This window comes from Amphibalanus amphitrite, unplaced genomic scaffold (assembly GCF_019059575.1).
Source record: "Amphibalanus amphitrite isolate SeventyFive unplaced genomic scaffold, NRLGWU_Aamphi_draft 000146F_arrow, whole genome shotgun sequence".
Lineage (NCBI taxonomy): Eukaryota > Metazoa > Arthropoda > Thecostraca > Balanomorpha > Balanidae > Amphibalanus > Amphibalanus amphitrite.
The window spans coordinates 690,905-717,092 of NW_024881641.1; the positions used below are offsets into that span (position 1 = coordinate 690,905).

The 26,188-nt window shown below is 52.7% G+C and overlaps 2 protein-coding genes across 6 annotated transcripts; both read right to left on the reverse strand.

The window, feature by feature from the left end:
- Window positions 1-1,269: 1,269 nt before the first annotated feature.
- Window positions 1,270-4,168, reverse strand: LOC122382754 (urea-proton symporter DUR3-like). The gene has a single exon (XM_043368506.1). It carries the CDS (start codon window positions 4,009-4,011, stop codon window positions 1,690-1,692), a length of 2,322 nt encoding a protein of 773 aa, XP_043224441.1. The 5' UTR covers window positions 4,012-4,168; the 3' UTR covers window positions 1,270-1,689.
- A 1,049-nt stretch (window positions 4,169-5,217) lies between these two features.
- LOC122382755 lies at window positions 5,218-26,188 on the reverse strand. Of its 5 annotated transcripts, none has more exons than XR_006256720.1 (11): window positions 16,745-16,951; window positions 15,338-15,394; window positions 14,808-14,945; window positions 14,138-14,394; window positions 11,093-12,250; window positions 9,408-10,689; window positions 8,879-9,090; window positions 7,554-7,715; window positions 6,771-6,897; window positions 5,888-6,456; window positions 5,218-5,829 (listed from the first exon to the last, which is right to left on the reverse strand). XR_006256720.1 is itself a non-coding variant. In XM_043368507.1 (11 exons), the coding sequence occupies exons 3-11, from the start codon at window positions 15,377-15,379 to the stop codon at window positions 6,268-6,270; spliced, it is 3,600 nt and encodes a 1,199-aa protein (XP_043224442.1). In that variant the 5' UTR covers window positions 15,380-15,394; window positions 16,745-16,951; window positions 26,062-26,188; the 3' UTR covers window positions 5,218-6,267. The 5 variants fall into 5 exon arrangements, 3 of the variants coding, with proteins under 3 accessions (XP_043224442.1, XP_043224443.1, XP_043224444.1); XR_006256719.1 differs by having other exon boundaries at window positions 8,879-9,123; XM_043368507.1 differs by adding an exon at window positions 26,062-26,188 and having other exon boundaries at window positions 5,218-6,456; window positions 8,879-9,123.

Below are 26,188 nucleotides of genomic sequence, written 5' to 3' on the forward strand. Positions count from 1 at the left end.
GGATATGCGTACCTACGCACAGCAGCGCTGGCTATCTGCAAGATTATTGGCGCCGGCGACCGGCAGACAGCAACCGGTCTGAGCACATGATCTACGTAGCACTGACGGATTTCTATAGCCCACGGTATTTAGAGAACTTTGGCGCTGACAGGGAGAGCCGGAGTGCCTCGCTTCCCCCGGAGATTTGGAAAAGTCGGCATCGTAGCGCGAAACAGTAGACAACCTTTGAAATTTTTGAAGAGGGTCTATCGAAAGAACTAGAAGTTCTATCGTTGATTGTCCAGGTACGTAAGCGTGACATGACCAGTCCAGAGGTCATCAGACATTTTTTCAACTAAAGACGGACGTCCGACAATTACGCAGATCGTGCACTAAACGGGCAGGGGGAGCGGGATACCTAAAGGCAATCGATTGATATCCAATCGATTTGTTGCGGTAAATGATAACTATATACGAGTATGACTACCTACAAGAAGTGACAAACCTCCCTTACAAACCAAATCAGGTCAAGTTCATAGCCTGACCCAAACGTGTCATGATGCATATCAGTTGTACTGGACAAGTTAGCTTCACTTTTAACCCTCGACGGACCTACCTATTGGTTTTCCACATAGGCACGCCCCGGCGGAGGGGGGGGGGGGATTGTTACGACCCCCCTCGTCGTTTCGCCCCCCTAATGGAGCTAGAGCCTAACGGATAAAACGAGGGTATGCGCCGTTACGAGACGCAGCGATTGGTACCCGATTTTGAGGTCTCAGGTCAACCGGTGACCTCTGAGGTCAGGTCAAGAGGCCCAAGTCACGAGGTCGTTTTTTTGGTAAATAACTTCGCCAAAAATGGCCTCAGAGCCGCGGTTTTGGTATCATCGTGTTCGCCTAGCTCAGGCGCGTCGAATGGTATACCTTTTGTTTGGGTGAGGTCAACTTAAGATGTTGACCTCCGGTCAAGGTCAGGTCAGAGCCCATCAGGTCACGAAGCTGGTCGAAGGAGGTCATGTCGCATATCATTCGATTCAGCAGATCTACTCGAGTCCATTGGTGGCTTTCCTATCTCAATGTTACGGGAGTTTTTGACGAAAAGTTTACGACCCTAGTGACGTCATAAATGATGTCACGCAAGGTGAACAATGCAAAAATACAGCATCAGACCTTGCAAGGAGTGCATTGATCTACGAATGCCTATGATCGGGAAAACATCTTCCAAAATATGTCTGTCTGCAAGACTGACGCGCTCAGCGGTGGCATACCTAGCTGAGCTCGTAGCACCACTCACCAGCCACGTCATCTAACCTAACCTCCGTGATCTTACCACTGAATCAGCTCAAAACGGGCTTTCGCTGCTTATTTTACCCAAGGTCAGCGGCTTGTCCTCTCAATTCCAATGTATATTTTCCACCGCAACACCCTCCATCTTGAGCACTGATCGATATATTATGGTTATATTTACACATAATGGTTTCATGAATATGATAACTGTTGTCGAGCTCGGATGGACTCGCTATATATGTGGGGGAGGAGGAGTCTGGCGCTGACACCAGGCCGTTCGCTCCAAATTGGGCCACAGACGTCAATTGATCTACAATCTACACTGAGACGGCAGCTGATCTAACTAGGTGGGTCGTTCTTCCTACTCAGGGTGACACAGACGGGAGCTATACGATTGGAACACAGCTGATCTAGACGGTCCGCGCTACAGGTGGGTGATGTCCGTGCCCGCGGCGGCCGGCCCGTCGTGTCCGTGCAGGGAGCGCCGGCTCGCCGCTCGGTTCCGCCGCCACTGGCGCCGAACCGCCCACGTCTCCTGCGCCAGCGGCACCAGGATGATGAAGGCCGCCGCCAGCACGGCCCAGGCGCGCGACACGCCCGTCCAGACGCGGAAGCCGACCAGGTCCATCGGGTGGGCGGCCGTCATGGCGGCGGGCCACAGCACCACCAGCACTGCGGTGAGCGTGCCGCCGACGGCCAGCGCTGTGCGCCGCGCGCCGGCGAACCGGCGCACCAGCTCGGAGGGCGCCGGCCGGCCGCCGCCGCTGCCGGACAGCGCCGCCGACCACGGCGTCAGCGGGTTGTCGATGCTGCGCGTGGCGAGCCAGGCGGCGGCGCGCTGCTCGGCCGTCAGGTGCCAGCTGTCCCGCAGCGAGAGCAGACCGCACAGCAGGCCGCCGGCGCAGATGGAGGCCAGGTTGCCGGCCAGCATGGGCATCTGCCGGCCGGTGCTGGCCATGAAGTCGGCCAGGCCGGCCGGCTGCTGCGAGGCCGTGGCCAGCCAGGCGGTTAGGCCGCAGGCGGTGCCGCCCAGGGCGCCTCCCAGCATGCCGGTGGCGCTGGTGCGGTCCCAGAGCAGTGCCATGGCCACCGGCGCCACCGCCGACGAGACCAGCGTGCCCGTCAGGTAGTAGGTCCACTCCAAGTTCAAGTTGACGGCGGCACCGAACAGGCAGAGCGGCACCGTCAGCAGCGACACGCACACCACGCTCCAGCTCTTGTAGCCGAGCAGCATCTGCTGGTAGGCGCGGTACGCCCCGTGCGTGCCGCACTGCAACGAGGGACTCTCGGCGAACGGCGCGGCGCGCTGGGCGGCCCTGTCGGACGCGCACGCGGCGCAGCTCGCCATCGGCTGGCAGCGGCAGGCCGCCTTACCGGAGTCGGGTCCTGAGGCGCAGTCGAGTCGCGGCAGGCTGCAGAGCGGACAGTGGCCGAACGGCAGGTCCGCGCGGAACGGGCGCAGGTGCGTCTGGAACACGTCGTACACGATGATAGAGGCGACGGCGATCACCTCGGCCGAGCCGGTAGACATGACGGCCATCAGGATGAGCAGCAGCATGACGAACACGCCGGCGCGTCCGAGCAGCGTCTGCGCCACCACGGGCGCCACCAGGCCGCTGGCCACGTCGGCGTCTGTGAGCAGCGGGCCGGCCTGCGCCGAGCTCAGCGCCACGTACGCCAGGCCCATGGTGGTGGCCAGCGTGAACGGAATGGCGAACCAGGTCAGGCCGCCCAGCACGAAGCCCCAGACGCCGTGCGACGGCCGCGCGGCCACGGCGCTCTGCCAGTAGGCCTGGTCACAGAACACGGTGCCGAAGTTGCCGACGATGTTGACGATGCCGAACACGAGTCCGCCGCTGGAGAAGAAGGTGAGGAAGCTGTTGTCGCGGTTGCCGTCGGCGGCCGGCCAGCAGGAGAGCAGCTCGAACATGTGGTCGGCGCTGCCGAGCACGGCGTCCTCGCCGTGGTAGACGGCCACCACCAGCGCCAGCAACAGCGCGAATATCAGCGCCGTGTTGAAGTAGGACACGTAGAAGGTGGCGCCCAGGCCGCCGATTAGCGTGTAACCGCCGAACACGGCCGCCAGCAGCATGGCCGCCATCTCGGTGCTCAGGTCGGCCACCAGAGCGCGCAGCACGGCCGTGCCTCCGAGCAGCAGCATGAGCGTGACCAGCGTGCTGGTGAGCACGGCCATCGCGCAGTAGACCAGGTGCGCCGGCCGGCCGAACCGTGCGTGCACCACCTGCAGGAACGTCTTGGCGCCGGGCGCGCGCGTCTTGAGCTGGATGGAGAGCACGGCGAACAGGATGATCTGAATGGTGGCGCCGGCGGCGTACCAGTACGGGCCGCTGATGCCGAACTTGGCGGCCACCGTGCACGACTGCAGCAGCGAGGCGGCCCACGTCCACTGCGAGACGATGGTGGTGGCCCTGAGGCCGACCGACACCCGGCCGCCGGCGTCGAACGCCGTGTCCAGGCTGTCGGCGTCGTGGAACACGTGCCGTCGGATCGCCGTGAACGTGAAGGCCACACAGGCGGCCAGCAGACCGACGCCGACCAGCACGCCGGCCGCCTCCGCCTGCGAGACGGCCGGCCGGACGCCGAACACCTCGCCGCTCCGCGAGCGGAGCTCGGCCACCCGCGCGCTGCAGCCGGCCGGCGCCGGCGGCGAGTCCAGCTCGACCGGCGGCTGCTCCCCGGCAGCCAGCTGGCCCAGCAACGCCACCACGAGCCACGTGCGCTGCATGACGGCTGCGACGGCGGAATGGCGCGGCCCGGCGGCCGGTTCCCTGTGTGCCTCTACCGACCGTGATGTCACAGTACCGCCGCTCACTGCCGCTCACAGCGACTCACTGCAGCCGGAGTGGTGCAGGACGGCACGGCGGCCGATTTCGGGAAGAGCGTAACCGGTTCCGATCTTTATACCGGATTAGGAAATGTCAGAGGGCGGTTGAGACTGCAGACTTGCAAAGCATCGCTTAAAATAGCATGACATTTGTACGTACAATATCGCTGGTTTGGAGTAAATCAAAACATAATTGGCGACTTCCAACACTTCGCTAAAGACAAATGGTGCGTCATGCAGCTCGCTGTTTTTTGTTTTGTTTTTTTACACTTGTCGGCATTGTTCGGGATCTAGTGTTGTGGTGACCGTTACTTCCCATTGTGAAAATGTAAGTCCAATTCTAAAAATGCGAGTCCCGTTGCGTAGGTATCGCTCCTCAAAAACCTTTAGTGCGCCCATCGACTTGCTTATATAACGATGAGCAGGCTACGCAGCGTCTTCTTTTATTCGACTAGTTCCCCGCCGTGTCGGGGGGGGGGGGGGGGGGCTCGTGCAGAGCAATATACTCCTTTGTGCTACGGTTTCCGCGTGAAAATGTCACATAATCTTGAATTATTGGCGGCTTCGTCGAGGCAAGGATATCTACCGCGCAGTGAGATGATGGTTGATCAAGCTATTCGGTTGATAACTAACATGCTCGCTTCCTCGCAAAACTCCAGTCTCCATGGCTCTTATGAGTTCGACGGTGCCCTACTCCAGTCTCCAGTGCCCTTGTGGTTCGTAACTTCGTACCCATTCAGCCATATATAGAACATCGATAGGTTTGGGAAGACCAGCCCTCGTCACCTCCCAGTCTTTTCCCATCCTTCCATCTTCAAGTGAATCGGAGCAGTTCGATCCCCTCGCATTTGGGGCCACTAATAATGCTGAAGCTCAACCTCTGTGACCATGTTTGGTAAAAATAATAAGATTAAGAATAAAATAATGGACTACGTCACCCAGAGTTACCGGCCGCGTTCAATTAGCACTCAGTGGCGGTTTTTCCGTCCACTAAAGGCCCAGCGTCCAGAGGTCAACCGGTCTCCACTCGGCACTGTCCAGTGTCCAACCCGTGCCTCCATTACCCAGTGTACCCCCTCAGAGCAGTCCCATAGAGACCCGTTCGGACAAGGTTTGACGTTTATTTGCGTCGGACTGGGCTTCCATTTGTGTGTCTCCGTCCACGGGCGTCCGCAGCCGCGGCGACGCCGACTTTGGTGTGAAGGAAACTAGAACACTTACACAACGTGTTTGGTAAGACGAAGAACAGGAGGAACAAAACAATGCGTGAGGCTGACAAAAGTTGCTGCTAATCTACTATCGTTCATTTGTCCTAGCTCGGTGACGGTCGGCGACAGTCTGACTCATCCCTCGCATCAGCAGCCGCTGGCTTTCGTTCAGAGCTGGCTTTGGTGTGCCCACAGCTCGGCCTGCAGTCGTCTACACTAAACACCTACAATTTTGGACCGCACACTCCTTTCTGGGTGTATGCAAGCACGGCGGGTATAGGTGTGGGCCGACAAGGTCGTACTGGTTAAGCTCTTTGTTTTGTGGGGTTCCGACTTCGCAGGCCTCTGGATTAGAACACTCCGCGCTTGATAAGGGTGGGACGACAAATTCCAACCGATCGCCCACTACAAAACAATGAGTTAATAGTTTTGTCAGCGAAGCTTGCACATAATACATGGGGAGCGGGCCCGGGTTGGTGGGGCGCGGCCGAGCGCGCGGCTGGTCCGTCCGGCGGCCGGCAGGGCGGGCAGCAGCGGCGCCGGCCGGCCGGCCGCCGGACCGCCGTCCGTCCGCCCGAGCACCCGGGCCCACGAATCGCCCCACCAGCTCAGCCGCCTCACTCCCGTCCTCCCGTCCTCGCTCTCCGAGCCCGTCACTCTCCTCTCCTCACGACCCGCACACAGCCGCATCAGCTCACTGTTCTCACTCGTTTGCTGTCCCTGACTCAATCGCGCACTCATTCATTCATTCATTCATTCTTTCACGCACGCACTCACTCGCTCACTCAGTCATTCATTCATACACTCACTCACTCGCTCACTTTCTCTCATCCATCTCTCTCATACGCTCAGAGACACGGCTGTACCGACGCTCGCTCACGCCCTGCGCTACTCGCGCCTCCCCGCGCAGCCCGGTCCGTCTGGGCGAACATTGCTCGTCTAGCGGCGGTCACGGCCGGCGCGCGCCCGTGTCGGTCGGCCGCACGCCCTCGCTCTTGGAGTGGTGGCGGCGCCGCTTGCCGCGGCCGCCGATGGTCGGCCGGGGCAGCTCTGGCTCGCCGCCGCCGACGCCCAGCGTGGCGTCCGAGAACGACTTGTGCCGCCGACAGTTGCGCCGGCCCACCTTCCGGTTATCATCCTGCGGGGGCAGAGGCTGGTCAGCCGGGGACGGCACTGGGCAGTGAGCAGAGACTGGTCAGCCGGGCGCGGCATTGCAGGTGGGTCGGTAGCTACTGAAACCACTTGGGCAGCAGGGACGATGGGCTGCCAGGGCGGCGGTCAGCTGCAGTCGGAAAGCGGATAAGGACAGCCACGTCATACAATTCACACATGCATGCGATCTTTTAAAAAGAGCACAATTGAATGATTATTTTGACTATCGCATTCGGTTGCTTGCCGTTGTGGAGGCACAAAAATCACCGTCGGAAAGGTATAAAACAATTGAAAACTTACCTCATCATTTCTGTGCCATTTTTTCGTGTTGTGAAGGGAAGGAAAGTCTTCTTTTTCCAGTTTGAATGACTTTTTGGGCACGGCCCGTTTGGCCGAGTCGCTCGAATCCTCGTCCTCCTCATCGTCCCTAGGGAGTCGAAAGTCCAGGTCAGGTAGGTAGGTGGCCGCGGGAGCAGCTCGGAGACATGGGCGGGCACGGTGGAACCGGCGATCACGCGCACATCACACGGAACAGCAACTGCAGGACATCAAGAATCACTGCACATCAAACTAGCCAGTTCGCCTAGATCCGTCACCTGCTGTGAATGATTCCCAAGACCAACACCTTCCAGTTTTTTCGATCCAACACCAACCATTAAGATAAGCCAGAACACACAATAGCCATAAGAGTCCGCCAAAATGATTACCCGGTCCTGTTTCACGGCACGACGCTACCGTAGCGCGCTACGCGTATCGGTGTAATGGGTTTCCAAGGAAACATCAACAAACTCGGACGCTCGCAACGCTGGAGCGCTGAGGCGAATTCGTCTCAGACGCCGCACCAATAAAGTAGCCCATTGTAGCGTCGTACCGTGAAACAGGGCCCTGATGGACAATCACGCCCACGGCGTCTCACCACCCGGACACACCCGGACAGATGGCGCCAACAGCGTCCCAATGGGTCAGTCTCAGCAAGACCCAAGAAACGACACCGGTCCAAACATGATCGAGTTAGTGGGAGCAAGGCGTACGGGCGACGGGGAGGAACACAGCGCGGCAGGCACGGGTTGTTACGATACTCACGCCGGGTAGCCGTGGAGGAAGGGACAGTGCACGCCCTTGAAGCAGCCGCTCTCCTCCCAAAACACGCACGTGATTGCGGACAGGTCGTGCGAGAATTTACAATCGTTCCGCTTGCAGTTGCCTTCCATAAAATAGCTACAGGGACGCTTGCGGTCAGACCTCCTGAAACCGACAGCGCGTGGCCTCAGGTGGCGGCGTGGGCACGGTCCGACGGCAAGAGACACCCTCCCTCTAGACACCCTCTAGCCTGGGGCGCACGGCCGGCAGACAGACCGGCCTACCGGCGCAGGGACTCTACATAGACGTACCCGGCGCAGAGGGCGCCACGCAATAGAAGGCAAACACTATCATCAAATACTCCGGCAAACGGAAATTTCAGAGACTGAGCACAATAATACTCAAGCTTAACACTTATAACACCTTGACGAATTAATATCATTGTACACCATTTGAGTCCCTATCAAGAAACGAAACTTAGAAAAATGCAGTGAAAATACCGATCATACTCGACGTTTTGTACATTCTGGATAAAAACGAGTATGTAAGGATTTGGTTGGTGCCCCTATCTGACTATCCCGATCTGTCCCTAGCAATGTAAGAAATAAGGTCCTTTGCTGGTCCCAGTCGGGTCCAAACGATTTTGTTCTCCTTTAAAAATGCATACTCCGGCTCCTGAAATCTCTTAAATTTCCAGCCTGTGTGATGAAAAACTGCTATTATTACGCCTAAAACATGCAGTTATAGCATTGAGAGAACACATCTTATCAACAGTCACATTTAGTAGGCCAAACATATGACTTTCCTGTGAGTGTTCTAAAAGCTGGCCGGTTCTCCGGACAGATTTTTTTTTCTCCGGGACCAGGACCAAAATTCACAATTCCAACATTGGTCCCTAGCTATTGTAACCTCGATCTATTTCCCCACTTGGGAAAGAACAAATACGATCAGTGAATCCCGGGCTTGGAATTACCAATTCAACCTTATCGAGAAAACTCCTGTTAAATGCTTCTAAAACATGGAAAACCATACGGGTAGGGGGTAAATGGCTCATAGGCATTTTGCATACCTCATGAGGGGGGACGTTTGAATATACGCGTCTTGTAAAAAGACAACACAAGAACCAACGCCCTCAACCAGTAGGGTGCAAGCAAAGGAAAACATCACCAAGTCTGGGTTAATCGAAGGTCACGCAAACCCAAACAAGCAGGAGAACTCAGCAAACACGGGTGAGCCCGGCGGCGGCCGGAGCCCGGACAATATGCTGAACACTCTGTCTGACAGCATGCCGCTCGAGCAGCGCGCGGCACGGCGGCTCGCGGACTGACCTGACTCGCCGGTCGCGGGCCGGCCGCTGTGGCCCCTCGTCGCGGCGCCACTGTTCCTCCAGCGTCCAGGCCTTGAGCGCCACGCCGTCGGGCAGCGGCGCGCCCTCGGTCAGGCCGAGCCGCTCCGAGAGCTGACGCAGCGCCGGCAGCACACGCCAGCCCGACTCGCCGTCAGCCAGCTCGGAGGCCAGCGGGCCGCCGTCAGAGCCGGCCTGCGGACACAGCGGGCCGCCGTCAGAGCCGGCCTGCGGACAGCCGGCGGCGCCGTAATCATATCTCTGCGCGCCGCTCAGAGGTGGCGGTACACGCGGGCAGGTGACAGCCAAACAAGCAGCATCACCACAGTCACTTAGACAGTAGAAAACATTATGGATCGATACGTAACGATCAATAACAAATAAAACACCATCCACACACAAAGATAACTAGCACTGGCGTATGCCGGCCCAGACCAAACTCCAAGCATCAAATGGCGAGCAACCATGCTCCTTCCCACCCTCGTACCTCTACACACCGGTAAATAACTTACATGAGCGTCGATCTTGTTTTTGACGTTGTTCTCGTCGATAAACTCCCAGCCCCTGGCGGCGTCTGCGATGTCGGCCGTGTAGAGCCCGGTCTGGGCGAGCACGTCGTCCCCACCGAGCCGCCAGAGCAGGCGGCGCATCTCCTCCTCGTCACCCTCCTCGACGCCGCCGCCGCCGCCGTCGGACGCCGCCGGCAGCGCGCCGCCCCACTCGGGCAGGCCGGCCGCCGGCTCCGAGCGGCGCCAGATGCGCTCGGGCGCGCCGACCGGCGGGTCGTCCCAGGCGGGCCAGCCGGAGCCCTCGTCGGCCTCCCAGCGCGGCGGCTCGGCCGGCCACAGCGCCGGCTCGGCGGACCGCTGCCGCGCCAGGCCGGCCGGCACGCCCCAGGGCGCCGGCTCCTGCGGCGCGGCGCCGCCCGCCTCCCAGAGGCTCCTCTCGGTCGAGCCGTCGTGTCGCGGCGCTGGCTCGTCGCGCGCCTCCCAGATGGCCTCCTCGATGGAGCGGTCGCACTGCGCCAGCTCGGCCGGAGACTCCCAGAGGCTGCGCTCGCCGGCGCCCTGGCCGCGCGGCACATGCCAGCGCGCGTCCGCGGCCGGGTCCTCCACCGAGTTGTCTCGCTGAGACAGGTCGTCAGAGAACTCCCAGCACACCTCTTCCACCGACTTCTCCCGTTGAACGAGCTCCCGAGGAGCCCAGCGCGCGTCCATTGAGGTGTTTCCGGACGCCGGAGCCGAGCCCGACTCCCAGATGTTGGCCGGCGGCGCCTCGGTGGCTGCCGACTGCTCTCCAGATGTTTCCCATATGGTCATCTCGACCGAGCTCTCGCGTTCGGCGCGGCCGCGGCGCGTCTCCCAGACCGCCAGCTCCGACACGTCCTCTGGTTCGGCGAGGCCGCGCGGCGTCTCCCACAGCGCGGCCGGCTCGGCGCCGTCTTCCGGCTCCGCCAGACCGGCCGCCGGCTCCCAGAGCGCGCCCAGGTCCGAGCCGCCCTCCGGCTCGTGCAGACCGCGCGGCGCCTCCCACAGGCCGGCCGCCGGCTCCTGCTCCCAGACGGCACTGTCCACCGAGCTGCGCCGGCGGCCGGCGGCGGCGCGCGCCTCCCAGAGCGCGCGGTCCGCCGACCGGTCGCGCCGCTCACGCTCGCCGGCCGCCTGCCACAGGGTGGTGTCAGCGGCGGCGCCGGCCGAGACCGTGTCACTGCAGACACTGGCCTCCCGCGAGGAGCGGGCCACGTCCGATACAGCCTCCCAGGCGGCGGCCGGGTCCTCCTTCAGCGGCCCTGACCTGTCGCCGAACAGACACAATCCGCGTCACTGACCGTCACACTCAGCAAAGGTCGGAAAACATTAGAGTAAAAAGTGGCTGGACATAAATAAACCAGATAACGACCATAATAACAAATCCCTAAATGTGCAAAGCAATCGTTCAATCAAACGTAAACCTAAAACAGGCCGTATGCTATGTTGCACTGAAAAGGGTATTTTATCACCTCCACGTCCTATATGCACTCTTTTTTTGTCCAATTTCCAGTCGAGATAAAATTCATAAACATCTAATGGGATAATTAAACCCAGCCCAAAATGCAATAATTCCACGCCTAAAATCACCGCGTGCCTACTGATAAGGTGTCTGGTCGCTCAGTGCCCCTCCCCCGCGTGGAGCACACGTGCGACCGGGCCGGACCCACCTGTGCGTGTCGCCGCTCAGCCGACAGAAGGTGACCTCGGGCCGGTCGCGGCCGGCCAGCTGGTAGCGCAGCGCCGGGTACTCGGTCGGCCCCTGCCAGTACACCGAGTTGCTGATGCGGCCCGACGTGAGCTGCCGGTGCTGGGCGAACTCGCCGGTGGTGGTGGCCGCCGCGCCGGTCGGCTGGCGCGCGTACAGCGGCCGGTGGTCGGCCGGCTCGGAGACGGCCGCGTCGCCGGGCGACCAGTCGCCGCCCGTGTACACGGCCGCCAGCAGCGAGTCGGCGCCGCCGCCGCGCAGGTACAGCGGCCGGTGGCCCGGCGACGGACGGCGCACGCGCGCGAACGCCGACGGTCGGCGCGCCGGCGCCGGCTCGACCGGCTGGTCGGGCTCGAGCTCGGGCTCGGCGCCGCTGTCCGCCGCCTCGCTGCCGTCCTCGTAGATGCTGTGCAGCGTCTGCTGCAGGCTGGAGAGCACCTCGTAGCTGGAGTCGTCGTCGTCGTCCGAGTCGCCCGCCGCCGCGCCACACGCCTCGCCCGCCTGCTCTCCGGAAACCAATATTTGGAGCAGGTCTCGGCCGGCGCCGTCCGCCGTCGCCGGGTCGTCCGTCTGACAGTACTTTTCATTGCAGCTTAGCTTGAATTTGGGCGCCAGGCCGCGACGGGTCATGGCCAGCGTCGGTCTCTCGCGGAAGATCATGTACTTTTGTGGTGGCTCGGCGGCTGAGCGCGGTCCCTCATCCTCCAGGTACAGGCCGCCGCTCTCGGAGCGCATGTAGAGCCGCGCGTCGTAGGTGGCCGGCGGCGGCCAATCCTCGCCGCCGTCGTCGCCGCTGGCGCGCCGGATCGGCTGGAAGTGTGTCTCGGCCGAGGGGCGGATGATGCGCGCCGTCTCGGCCGGCTCGGGCGGTTTGGGTGGCGGTGTCGGCGGCGCGGGCGCGCCCCCGGCCGGCTCCAGTGGTGCTGTTTGCTCGGACGGCTGCGGCAGCAGCAGCCGTAGGTGGTCCAGGGTCGTAGGCCAGACGGCGGCGGCCGGCGCCAGGTCGGCGCGCCACAGGCCGGCCGCCGCCGGCGCCGCCGCCCGGCCCATCTTGCTGAAGTACGTCAGCGGGATGACTCCCGGAGACCCGCGGCCCAGCGCCGGAAACGCCGCCTCGTATCTGCCGGCCGGACGGGGACGTGGACGGGTGTCAGTCACTCAGGGCCGCCGGCGGTGGGGAGCGCACCAGGAGACCAACAACTCAAGGACTGACTCTGCGCCGTGGACCTCTGTCCGATTTTATCACTCAGAAGAAAACTGATAAAATATTTAGGAGTCAGATTAAATCCTAATCAGAATCTAAGTAGGATTATTTATATGACCAGCTTACAACTTCTGGATCGCGAAGCGTTGGTGTGAGAGTCAATTAGACCGGCTTGATGTAAACAAATTAACACTACGTGCATGCGAGTCTAACGTCCATTGGTAGACAGGTGTTTCTCTTAACCCGCGCACCGACGGGGGTCTGCGCCAACTTCGCACCGACGGGGGGGGGGCGGATGACCGCCCCCCCCTGAGATCTCGAGAACGAAGCAAGATAGCGACAAGCGGTATACGGCATCGGATACGCACGGACAAGGTCTACAATTTTTACTAAGGTCATCTTCAGGTCAGGTCAAAGATGATGTCACAGGGGTCGAAAAAGTCAAAATGGCGGCGCTAGATATGGAGAGTTTTTCTCGAATAACTTTCGAATTAGTCAAGATAGGAACAAACTAAGGGCAGCATCGTGATCCTCTCGTCAATCCACATCGAATGATATATATGTTGACCTCGAAAGGTCAAGGTCAAAGGTTGACCTCAGGTCACGTGACCTCGAGGTCATCATGTATATCATTCGATGCGTCTTGCGACGAGCTGAACACAATGAGACCATCCGCGCGGCTGTATCTTGTTCCTGTACGGAGTTATTGGAAAAAAACCGCCGGTGACCTTTGATGACGTCACATGACCTTACAGCTGCCCAACAGCAAAACAGACCTCAAGGTAGTGAAGGTTGATCGTATATGAAGTCATGTATGGTATATGGGGCCATTCCGACCCGTTTTAGTGGTAAAAACAGGGAATTGATTTTTCCCCCATTGACTTATAATGGGGAGGTCGCGAAATTGACCTGACCTTAGGTCACCGACATCAAAATTCCGAGATATACAAATTGTAGCTACTAATGACCTTATAACATCCTGCGACTTTCAAAGGCCTCCGACATCTACTGTAGCTCTGGCACGGTGACAAAGTTGCAAAAAAGTGACTTGAGGTTGGGTCATTCAAAGTGACCTGGTGACCTGACCTTGAAAGTTAGGAGGTTCAAACTGGCACACCATGTGCAAAATTGATGAGAGGATAGTCGTACCAAATTTCGCGGCGCTACGCGCCGCGGTTTTTCCGTTATCCGCGAAAAACAGTGTTCTAAAATTGAATTTTGGTTGGGTGTGCCGATGATGAAAAAAATCCTAGGATGAGAAAAAAGGAAATAAATAACCGAAGTATATTTGCAAAATGGTGCAATGCCAATTTGTATGCCAACGGATAAACCAGGATTTTATGTCAGAATCTTGACAGGGTGTGAAACAAAAGGATGTGGGTGCATCAACTGTCAAGTGACATTTAAGCTGGCTGTTGGGAATACCTGAACTCTTTTTTTCAGAGATGAAGTAAAGTCGGTCATTCATATTTTAGGGATGAAAGTATTTTCCCCATTAGGTGTGATTTGCCACCAAAAAGTCTGAAAAATGGAACACTGGCGAAAAACCTCAGGGGGGGGGGGGGCGGATATCCGCCCCCCCCCCGTCGGTGCGCGGGTTAAGTCCTAAACATTGTACAGGAAATCAGAGCTGCACTCGGAACCCAAGGCCAATTTATTGACAGTCGCATTCAAATTGCATAACATGTATCTGACGGCTGCAGACTGCAGCTGCTGTTCGACTCGTTCGCTCGTTCCGAAAGCGTGCATCGTTCCCCGGACCGCCCTGCAGTGCAGCAGTACGCTGTGCGGTGGCGGACTCACCTGAGGACGGGGTCGTCGGGCGGCGGCGGGTCTCCGGTGGCCGGCCGGCGGCTGCTGTCGGACGCCGTGTCCCCGCTCGGCTCCGAGGAGGCCGGCAGCTGCTTCAGCATGCTGATGAGCTGGTCGACCAGCAGCTGGATGCCGCCGTGGTCCTCGGACGCCGAGCGCAGACACTCGATCACCTCAGCTCGCTTCAGCTCCTCCTCCCTGGTCCGGGGCGGGTGCGGGCCGCCGAGGCCCCCAGCGCCGCGGCCGCCCTGCGCGCGCACACACACACGCACCGTCACACACGCACCGTCACACACGCACACACGGATAATGGAGAAGGGTGAGCGACACACAACGGGACAGATACATGATAACCCAGCGTCTAAGTGGTGCAATGGTGCAAATCACAATAATCATGAAATAAACAAAGGCGGTGAGCATGTAATTAAACGTGTTTCAGCTTAAAAAAGAAAAAAACACGTCACAACATTCAATAACCTCTTTGACAGTGCCACATCTAAAAAACACACACACACAAATAGTATGAACAAAGCGAGGAACCAACAGATATACATTTCTCCTTCGCAAGCAAGGGGCTACTCGGTCCACGACAGGAACTACACTGAGAGTACAGCCAGCGCGCGCGCGTCTGCCGCCGGGTGTGTGCGTAGTTGTTGCGTACCTTGTTGGCGATCAGGACGTAGCCGGACTGTATGACCTCTGCCGGGTCGATGGTGTCGCGGCTCAACAGGGAGAGCACGGTGCGGGCGTAGGCGGCCGAGTCGATGCCGAGGCATTCCAACTCGGCCTCCAGCCACTCCTGCCGAGTGAGAGCAACGCGCGCGCCGTCACAATGTGAACAGCGGGCGGCGTGGTCTGCGATCGGTGGGTTACACAGTGCTGGCCTGGCGTCTGATCACTTCAGAGCGGATACTGAAGGTCTGAGATACTTGGCCATTGGTCATTTACGGAACTAAATTTTGGATACTAAGTCGCCCAACTCAGTGAGCCGGCAAGCTTTGGCAAGATCGTCGATCAATGTTAGGAAGACAATGAAAAATGTAAATACTTCAAGAGAGGTGAACTGAAACTAGTAAAGGTTAAATAATAATAACGCACAAATGAATGGTATAAAATGATCAATGTCCTGACATTATTCACTAATGTTATAATGCCTTACTGATGATCCAGGAAAAATGAGCCAGGTCTTACCTTAACCACTGCCGGAGTGGAGACAAGCTGGGGATACTTCATCACACAGTTATTTATCTGAAAAAAGCGGAACGGCATGACCAAGTTCCAGTCAGAATGTGGCCTAAAACAAATAATCACAATTGAGCCGTTCTCTATTACGGTTGTGATGTAAGATCATAGTTACAACTTACATGGACAAAATGTATCGTTCACTTTAGTCAAAACCCTTCAAATGGATACATTTTTCGAGGCAACAGTCCAAGCCAAGCAAAGCTTGTTGCGCATATACCGAACTTAATCAGGTTACTACATAACAAACAAACATCGGTAAAAAGGCACAATTTAGAGCAAAATGATTAGCATTAGCGGTGGCAAAATGTGGGCCCGACGAAACGGTTTCTGGAATTTTCTGACAGGTCCAACAGGGTCCTACCACAAACCATATTACTTGCATAGATACTAAACCTGATTGCAAAATATGAAGTGAATGACAAGAAACGAGCATTTGTTCGTTATGTTTTTTTTTTTTTGCACACTGCAGCTCATAAGTATCCCCCGTTGGAAAAAGCTGTTTTACTTGATGCACCTTAGGATAGGTACAAAACAGTTTGTATTCATTGACATTTGGGGAACGGGTCCAACTGGTTCCGATTCTAACTTAGACCGGGTCTGCCTGGTTCTAGAAATGTCAAGTCGGGTCTGGTTCGAGTCTGGTTCCAAACCCTTTCGCCACCTCTAATAAGCTTCTGCTGCAACCTGTCCAGCCCACCAATCCATCGAGACATTAAGTCAGGTTTCGACTACGGTCACTCCCTGCTTTCACAGGCCTGATCAACACCAACAATCCCAAGAGTCTGGAAGATGCTAAGGCCGCCTACCAAGCAAATGGGAGCCGTAACGGCTGAAACTGTCTGATCAGTGGTCAGAACTCGCGGCTGGCAGGGAGCGAAGGTGCTTTCAGACATTTTACACCTGCACTTTTGAACCTGACCAAGGCTAGATTTTTTTTTTGTCATTTGTATTTTTACACGACCACTGTTAATGACTGCAGGTCACAGGAAAGATGCCAGCGCCAGGGCGCCTCGAGCCGGGCTCTCGCCAAAGGGTCTGTTCAGGAAACGTCAACTCTACTCTACCACCCTGGGCAGACTACTGGCACATCGACCCTACTCACACAGACCACAACCATCTTTTACTGGTATGAGGTAAGCACCTTACAAAATGAGATAGACGCTTATTAAAACAAAAACCACGAACAACGAAACATAAAATACTCCCTATAAAGCATTTTAAGATGACGATCGTGATTCCTTAAAGCTGTTTGCAGCTTATACTTTTCGATTGGTGAACTACAATACTGTGCACGTAAATCACATAGTGAAGTTGAAATCTCCAGTGCGAAGCCTGAAGCACAGTGTCACATACCTGGCCTACAATGTTTAGAAAGAGAGCAGCATCACTGGAGCGCGGTCGGGTTCGTCCTTTTCCCCTGGCTTGGATGGCCAGCTGAGGCAGGCATGCTGCCTTCTTAAGGCGACAGCCATTCTACTCAGCCATTGGGACTAGTAGGCGGGTCATTCAGCTTGTTAGGTCGTCACGAGGGTGCTTACGCCGTCACTCATGGGAGAAGACCTGCAACAAAAACAGCAGCATGTTAACAACTTGACACCAATAAATGATCAGGCTCCAATGAAATCATGCAAAGTTAAATTCAAGAAACTTGGCTTTCAGGTCACTTGGCCCACTCCCATTGCTGAAAATAAGACCGTTACCCATCTGGTCCCAGGTGGGTTGAAAAGATCAAGATGCCTATAAAAAAATACAGGTAGACCCGATGTTTGACCCAGTCACAAATCTGACGCACCTGTGACATTCCCTGACACCCACGTGACTATTTCTAAAACTTTTGTGTTTTGCAATGTTATGGCCTTACCAAAAGTATTAAAAGTCTAAAATGTATAATTAATGTTTTAAGCAGTATATTGATAATTATATCAGTAAATTATCAACAAACCGCTCTAAACAAGTCACGTGATGCTACCAGATTTTGTGCCCAAATAGCATCTTTTTCAACTCCAATTTTGAACACTTTACACCTTGAGGCCAAATGATGGACGTTTTGAGACACAAGATGAAACACTGAATCTATTGATGCCAAAATTTGATCGGTTTTTGTATGTTAAGGCTAGTAAATCTAGGCTCGAACTTTGACCAGTTTGTGTGTAATCCCTATGGTGAAGGGAAAGCTTCACGCCTGACGTCATTACTCTGCTACCAAATCGTGTCTGGTGGGGGTCGGAAAAGATTGCGTTCTCCTTTACAAATAAATACTCCAGCACCTGCATTCTGACTTTTCAAGCCCATGTGATAAAAATGCAAATAATGTTTAAAAAAGCGGAGTAAAAGGTAAAAGGTTAAAAAGGTAAAAAGCAACAAATAGCTCGCTATAAGATCTTTCAGAATCACGAATGTCATTTTTTATCAGGTCATCGCTGAGGTCACTTGAGGTCACCAAAAGTAAAATCATCCCGAGATTGGGTTTCCAATTTTGACCACTTCTCACGAATCGGCGCATAAGTTGGGAACAAATAGAGTACAGCGCCACGGAAAAGCCCATTCGATAGCTCTTACAAGCACTTTCCTGGTATTGTTATCTGATTTGACCTAAGGTCAACAGTTTACCCCCTCCAGAGGGCAAAAACTCAAAATCTGACATAGACAAGGTCATGTTTCATATTCAGCCGGTATTTCAGCCGGTCCCGTAGCACACTCGGTAGACCTTTGGACTCCGCGTGGTGAGAGCACGCGTTTCCGGTTATAACGGTCCGGGTTCGAAGCGCGACGGGCGCTTGACCTTTACAAGCCTCCTGACAGATATGGTTGCGGTTGGTGGCAGGCGTAGCCGGGCAAAGTCAGTGAGGAGACCGGCCGTGCGCGGCTATGTGCGCACGAACTTTGGACTCCAAATTCTGCCATAGAACCGGAATAGCGCGATCGGAGGGTAGAGGGCAGGGTCAACGCAACAAGCTTCGCTTAGTTGGGGGCTCTTTCCATACTGACCCCACCTGGTCTAAATGCTTCAAGACATCGTCTGAGATCAAAACTAACACGATATTCGTGATCAGCACCCCGAAAAAGCCCTTATATAGCAGCCACACTTTACGACTTTCTAGCAGGTCCCGATTTTTCCTACGGTACCAGCTTTCCGGGACCATTGTGCCGTCGAAGGACGCAAAATAGCCTGTGCCGGCGAGGGTTAACCCGCGCCCCAAGGGGGTGGTTAGCCCCTTTTGTCGTTTTTTCTGCAATTTCTGCTAAACCGCTGGACGTATCAACACGTAACTTTCAGTACCATCGGGTGACCAGACAAAAATTCGTAGCTACCATAGATCGGCCGGAAATGACGGCAGTGTGACGTCATGTTCGGCCGATTTTAATGCAAAACATTGAATTACGGCAATCGTTCTCAAGAGCTTAGTTTTTGAGCTAGATCCAACACAGGACTTAAAATACACATGGCTTTCAAACTACAATCTCGGATTTTCAAAATTTTGAAAATAATTGACATCAAAAATCAAAAATATTTTTGAAAATTTTCCCGTAAGTTGATCTTTCGAAAAAAACGGAATGTATGTGATGGAACATATATCGATTAATTACTATAGGATATTCCAGCCCGATACCTTCAAAAATAGCTAAGTTATACGCTTCATAGTAAAAATACCTAACATCATCAAATATTCAAATCAACTTTTCAGTAGGTTTTTGACATCGTACACCAAAATAACTACCATCGTCGTGTTCCTGAGCTCAAACTGCATCAGCTAGACACTTTTTTGTTGAAAAATTTTAACTTTAAAATTTGAACTTTGTTTACCTGAAAGTGATCTGACCTCAACTATGTCCTGCTGAAAATGGCCTCGAATGACACAGAACACACTGATTTCGAAATTTATGGCCTACATGGACCATAAAATATGTGTCACGTGACCGATGTGTGATATAAATTTCCGTGACCTAGGATGACCTGACCGACCTTGACCTGAAAAATTTTAAAGCACAAGTCCGGTACCCTCAGGGCATCTTAAGCATATATTTACGAGTGTGCAAAATGAAAATGAACCTGGGGCCATATTCACGTCGATCATTTTCATAAGAATTTTCTTACGCTTGACCTACTTCCAGGGCTGCGGAGTCGGAATGGGAGTCGACAGTTCTGCCCGGAGTCGGAGTCGCCGAAAGCTTACCGACTCCGACTCCGTAGTCAGAGTTGACGCTGCATGGCACAAGGGCATGCACTGCACCTGTTTGATTGACGATTCTGCTCTCGAAATTAGATTCTGTCGAAAAAAGGCAATTTTGCTGATTTGGACGAACGTTTTTAGCGAAAGAAGCAGAGGACGGGTGAATTCCCCAGAACCTGCCCTTTAATTATGCATGTTATTTTAAATGCCCATTTGCAACGTAAAGCCTTGGAACGCACAAGGGGTCGTTTCAGGCGAGATAACAAATATCTCCATTATGAACTTCAATATCATCATATGGATTTTAATAGAACCGTCCGGAGTCTGAGTTGGAGTCGGAGTCGATTTTTGAAGCCAGAGTCACGGTCGGAATCGGAGTCACCCGAAAATCCATCGACTCCGCAGCCTTGCCTACTTCTTACGAAAATTTGTGCAATCACGTGAACTCCGTTGATAAAATCATAAGAAGTGTCGACGTGAATACCAAATGATAACAAATGACCACGGGTGTAATTTTCCTAAAATGATTGTGGGTGTCCAGCTGTAGGGGCGCCAGGCTGCTTTGGGGAGCAATGGCCAATGGATATTCTTTATGTGGGAGCCTAAAGAAACACCAAATTTGATAGCATTGCTAGCCGAAGGGCGCTTCAAATGACATGTCGGACTAAGCAAATACACCGATAAAAGTGTTAAGTGACCGGAAGGCCGTAAAAAATTAGAGGGGCACCAGACGGTTACGAGGGTGCCGACTGCCGTGAGACCATAAAAAGGGTGCCATTATCCTAGAAGGGCGCCGAGTGATAAAAAACATTCATGTGGTCCAGGGGCGCTGAGAGGCCAGAAGGGCGCCGCACAGTCAGTAATGCTGTGTTGGTGGGGATGTAAGAGGGCGCCAGACGGTTACGAGGGTGCCGTGAGACCATAAAAAGGGCGCCATTCTCCTCGAAGGGCGCCGAGTGATTGAACACGCTATGTGGTCCAGGGGCGCTGTGAGGCCAGAAGGGCGTCGAACAGTCAGTAGTGCGAAGTTGGTGGGGACATAGGGGCGCCAGACGGTGACGAGGGCGCCTGGAAACCATGAAAAGGGGCACCATTCTCTTAGAAAGGCGCCGAGTGATCAAAAACGCTACATTATCCAAGAACGCGAGACGGTCAGGAGGACGCCGTTACAGCATGCGAAGGGCGCCGTGCTCTGGACGGGACGCTTGTAAAAGACTTGTGGGTGCATGTTCATCATTGTGGGGGCATAATTCAGGATTGTGGGTGCATCTGCTCCCAAAAAGAGATATAAAATTACACCCCTGCCAATGACATAAAAATGCAATTGCACTTGTGGGATGAAATGTTGCAATAAAAGACCATTTATTGCCTGTTGTCTCCGAACAGGTACGATAAGGTCGCTTTCTTGGGCAAAGGTTGCCTTTTGCACCCTGGGCTCAAAATTGAATAAAAACCATACCATATTGTCACAAATGATATTGATATATAAGCCAAGAAATTGATCATACAACCATTTACTCCTAAAACAGCTACCTACACTACAAGAAGAAATACTTAAACCTAACCTATCCTGAGTCCTGACAAACTTACCCCTAAAGTAACCAAACACCGATGATGATTTAAGTCAGATAGGGTTACTACCTGACTCAATAGGTGGTTGGGTGTGACTCATGTTTTGTGTAAAAGGTATTGTAAGTAAAGTATTGATGTGTGGTGTCACTTTTCAAGCTTAAATGGATGCGTTCTTCTCATGTATTTATTTTGTGAATTTCTCCAGTTCATAGACTATAGAGGGTCCAAAGGTAGTTATAGTCCATTCTTTGGCAAGTGCTGCAATAGCATTAAGATCCTGTGACAGCACTGCCTCCCATAGGGTCCTGTAAAAAGGATCTAAAAAGGACATCGTTTTTGGTACCATTCTCACGAAAACCACTTGGAACGCCTGAAAACTAATTGTTCCACCCTGAAAATGTCATGATTAATGAACAACTGAACAAGGAAAAGATTGGTCCTGAACTGAAATAATGCTCAACTCCCTGCAGAGCATACTGAAATACTGAAAAAAAAAACTGAAAAAACTGAACATGCTGAAATATTAACCCGCGCCCTGGTGGGGTCTGTTTATAACGCGACCTGGTGGGGGGGGCTATTTTTTGCCCCCCCCCTCGTATCTCCGAAACTACTGGACGGATCCGCAAAATTCAAACGGCGTTCGAAAGGCCTATCAAATTTGTCCAAGGAAACCAAATTTCATTGACCTCGGGGTCACCGATGACGTCACAGGTCAGGTCAAAGATGAAATGTTTCACCGTTCACGGGTCTGCTAGGGAATGCGCTATAACACCGAGGAAAACGCATTTTGTCGATAATCAGCGATAGGGCGTCAGTTGCCTAGTAGAGATATGTTGCTATTAGAGTTCACTGACAATACCAGGTCAGGTCACAGGTCAGGTCACCAAGGGTCACAGGTCAGGTCACATGAGCCCAACTTTACCAAGGTTGTGTGATGCATGTTTTATGGCCAATTTTTCATTTCCAACTCAATGGTGTTGGTTATAAGACTATCAGGTACGGCTTAGGTCACTTTCTGGTGAAGTTCAGGTCAAGGTCAGGTCAAGGTCAGGCCAAAAAAGGTCAAATTTTAAAGTTGATAGTTTTGCATAAAATGGGTATTGATTCGATGCAGCTCGTCACGGGGAGTCTAATGGTGGTCTTTGTTTTGCGCTACAGGGTCTAGAATTGCTAAAAATTGAGTTTGAAAATTTGACGTCATCAATTTTGAACAGTTTTTTCGCTATAACTTCGCCAAAAAAAGAGGTATCAATCTCAAATTTGGTATGTAGATGGAAGGCGGTAAGGACTATCACATATATTCCGGTTTTTGCGAAATTCAAAAAAGTTTTTGGATTTTTCGATTATTATATCCAAAAAATTTATTTTTTGATTTTTGGGGGTCCAAATCCAAAAATTTCAAAAATCCGAGATAGCAGTTTTGTAGCCCTGTTGATTCTACAGCTTTTATTTTTTAATCATTTTTCTGTATTTGCAAAGCTATAGGCCTGACAGCTCTTCCCGCGAATCCCTTTTTTGGGTCGAAAACGGCAGAACATGACGTCACTCTGACGTCATTTCCGGCCAACCTATCATAGCCTTTGGAAAAATTTTGGTCACAATGTGTAAAATTGATGTCCGGGAGGGTACTGAAAGTTTGGTGACGATCGGCGCAGCGGTTCTGGAGATATATCGAAAAGTCTGGAGGGGGGCAAAAAATAGCCCCCCCCCCACCAGGTCGCGGGTTAACATACTAAAAAAGACAATACAAATAACCTTACCATGATTAATAATTTCTCTACATACATCTCCACATAAAATCAGCCCATTTTTCTGAAACACAATCTTTTGTTTAATAAATAATTATGAAATTCAACTATGAGAAAAATATTTCTGACTGAGTGGCAGGATCAGCATTATTTTTAGCTTATCAAGTGATTGGGGGTAGGTATCAGCAAGTCCTTTGCTACTAAAGTTTTTAAAAAAAATATTTTTACTGCCCAACCCGGGCTTTTGTCGTTAGTAGCACACATTCATACTGGGTTAGTACACTATATGGTATATACACAGCAGTGGTACGAAACGTTTTCGGCACCCGCTACGCGGGACAGCCTTGACCGCACGCTTCCTGTCACGCACCCCAGGTGGCACCGCACTGGTGCGCACGCTGGGGCTATCCCGATTTCTCGGGCCCGGCAGGTCAAAGGGCTGCTCCAGGACATGAAGCGAGGCCGTGCCCTCGGGACATGTCACCGGACCGAAGGATCTGTTTAAAGGCGGATCAGGCCCGTGTAACTGCGGCCGGGGGCGCTGGCTGGCACAGCGGTAATCCCCACAACCGAGCGAACACTCCCCAGTTACTGCCATCTCCTGGGTAGGAGCCGGCCGAGGAAAACGCTGCCAGAGGTCAGCTTTGATCCAAGGACCTCCCACGCCAAACGTGAAAGCACTTGCCAACTGCGCCACAAGGGTGGTTCCTTTACTACTCAAGTTGGTTCACTAGGGAAATAAAGGCGCTGTGGTGACGTCATCAGAGTAAATCCTTCATGTTCAAATGAAGGGGTCATTTGAATTGCTGGATTTGGCTCGATAAAGTCCTATTTTTTTAGTTTCAGTCCCATTTATTGTAATGAGGCGAACTCATTGTTACATTGGTACAACTTTTGATGACACATAATCCTTTTTTTTCTTCACCTCGCTCGAAAGATGATGAAATTTACATGCATGCCTATGGGTGAAGGGAGATTCTACCGCCGTGGTGACATCACGGTAAAGGGATTCTGGAGCTCGTGAACGGGGGCTGGGTATCAGTATCTTTTTTTATGATGGTGGCAAAATAGGATCAATATTTAGCTTATGTTTAGAACTGATTTCTTTGATTGAGAAACATCTTGATTTTATTTTTCTAGTGTATGATAATATTTGATGAATTCTCTTTAACTGGTCAGAGAAGTGTTGGCTTGCTGCGTAACAACTGACAAAAGATCACACTCAAAGGGGTATTTCTTCAACATGGCGCAGGATCATTAAATAGAGCGCTCTATTTTTACCTCATTTCACTGGTAAGTCACCAACTGTATTCAACCTTGACTCATTCAAATTCACATTTTATTTCATGATTTGCATTGTCAGTAGGCGGAACTATGGTCAAGCGTACCCATTTTCGGGAACGCATTTTCGTTCCCATGTTTGGGAACGATAAACCCAAATATGGGAACGCCATGTAGGCATTATTTAAAACAAGAAAAAGAACTGTTAAATGACGTCCAAAAAAAATATAAAACGATCGTGAACCGCCTGATAGTTGTCTCAATATTGTTGGGAAAGAGTTTGATATCGTAAGGCCCATCGTAGTTTCAAATCGTTCCCCTATTTCTAAAGCAGTCCATCACCCGGGCCGCGAGCCCAAATTTGGGAACGCTCTCGTACACTGGCGCTGCAAGCGTTCCTTATTATGGGAACGGCGTACCCAAAATTGGGAACGATTTCACCGACGCCTTTCAGGGGCTCTTTTCATTAACAAGCATCACGTCCAACGCCGCAAATTATTGTTAACGCAACAATCATCAGATGACCTTTCCGGCAAGACCGTTGCATGTTTCGCCCGGTCTTCTGCGCTTTTATTCCCGTCGATCTCGCAGCGGGCACGCCCCCCTCTGCAGGATTACGTAATCCACAACGCTCAGCGATGTTCAACAAGGTCTTCCATACCTATATCCACCGTCCGCGCCGAGGGTGGAGACATGTCAAGCACCTGTCTGCTAATCACCGAGAGTTGACGAGCACAAGAAGTATCCAAAAATGGGAACGCTGAATATGTTACACCCTCAAAACACCTAGTCCCAATGAAAATCTAGTTTTTTTCTTTCTTAATGAGTGTAAGTGGCAAAAGGCCTGGTAGGATGGGCACGAGGTATGATCGAAATCAGCATAAAAATTATAAATAAGCCACACAGAGCGACCTATATCAGAGAAATTCCCCCCAAACGATCATGCTTAGAAACGCCGAAGACAAAAACCACGCTCATGACGCTGCTTATAAAACAACGCTAAACAGCTAGCATCCAAATAAAATATGTCTTTCAGGGCTGATAAAATACAGCTGAATGATTTTAAACCACTGAAACTGAGTTTACAACAGTAGTTCGGTAAAATCACTGACGTTCCACGCGGTCGATCGCCCCGACACCAAAAGTCAACAATATTACCTCGGGACTGTCCGCGTGTTCGCTTGCATATGTCAGCATCTGGTGTCGCTAGAATGAAACTTCATAACCAGGCGAAAATTATTATACTTGACCTCAAAATGTAAAAAATGCTTCATTTTCCTTAAAATTGCATGTTAAATGTCGTATAACCCATATTTCCACCATTCTGTCATTTTTAAAAAATCATTAAAAATATCATTCCACGGTCAATTTCCTTGTTCCACGGTCAGATTAAAGATAACTTTATGGAGATTTAGTAGATACTTAAATCAGCGTGCACTTTTTTGAGACGTGATGCACTTTTGAGTTTTAGTGGGCAAACGGCCGAAAAATTGCCTTCCGTTCTCATAAATGGGAACGCCCGTTCCCATATTCGGGAACTCCGTTCCCAAAAATGGGAACGTTCCTATATTTGGGTACTCATGACCATAGTTCCGCCTACTGTTGTGATTGCATTGTGATTGTGGAGCAACCCACCAACACTCATCCTAATAATTTCTTGTGCATCATGTTATTAAGTTCTACTTACATCTACATTTACGTCTTATAAATATAAAGATTCCATCTATTTCAATAGCATTCAGGGATAGCGAGAAAGAAAACAAATTTAAGTAATCCTATTCAACACGTTTGCGACGTTTCCAAAATGGCGCACAAGGTCATCATCAGTTCGTTTCAGCAACTGATCGGCACAACTTCGTAGCTTCATTTAAATGAAGAGAAAGTTTCAATAACTTACTTTCAGTGAAGTCCTCTATTCACGTGATCCCATGCTAAACAACACGTCGCACAAACCCCTAACCAGCGTCGCCCCGCCGGAGACTCGCTTGCGCACAAATCCCTTCTTGTGATATTTAGTGATGGAC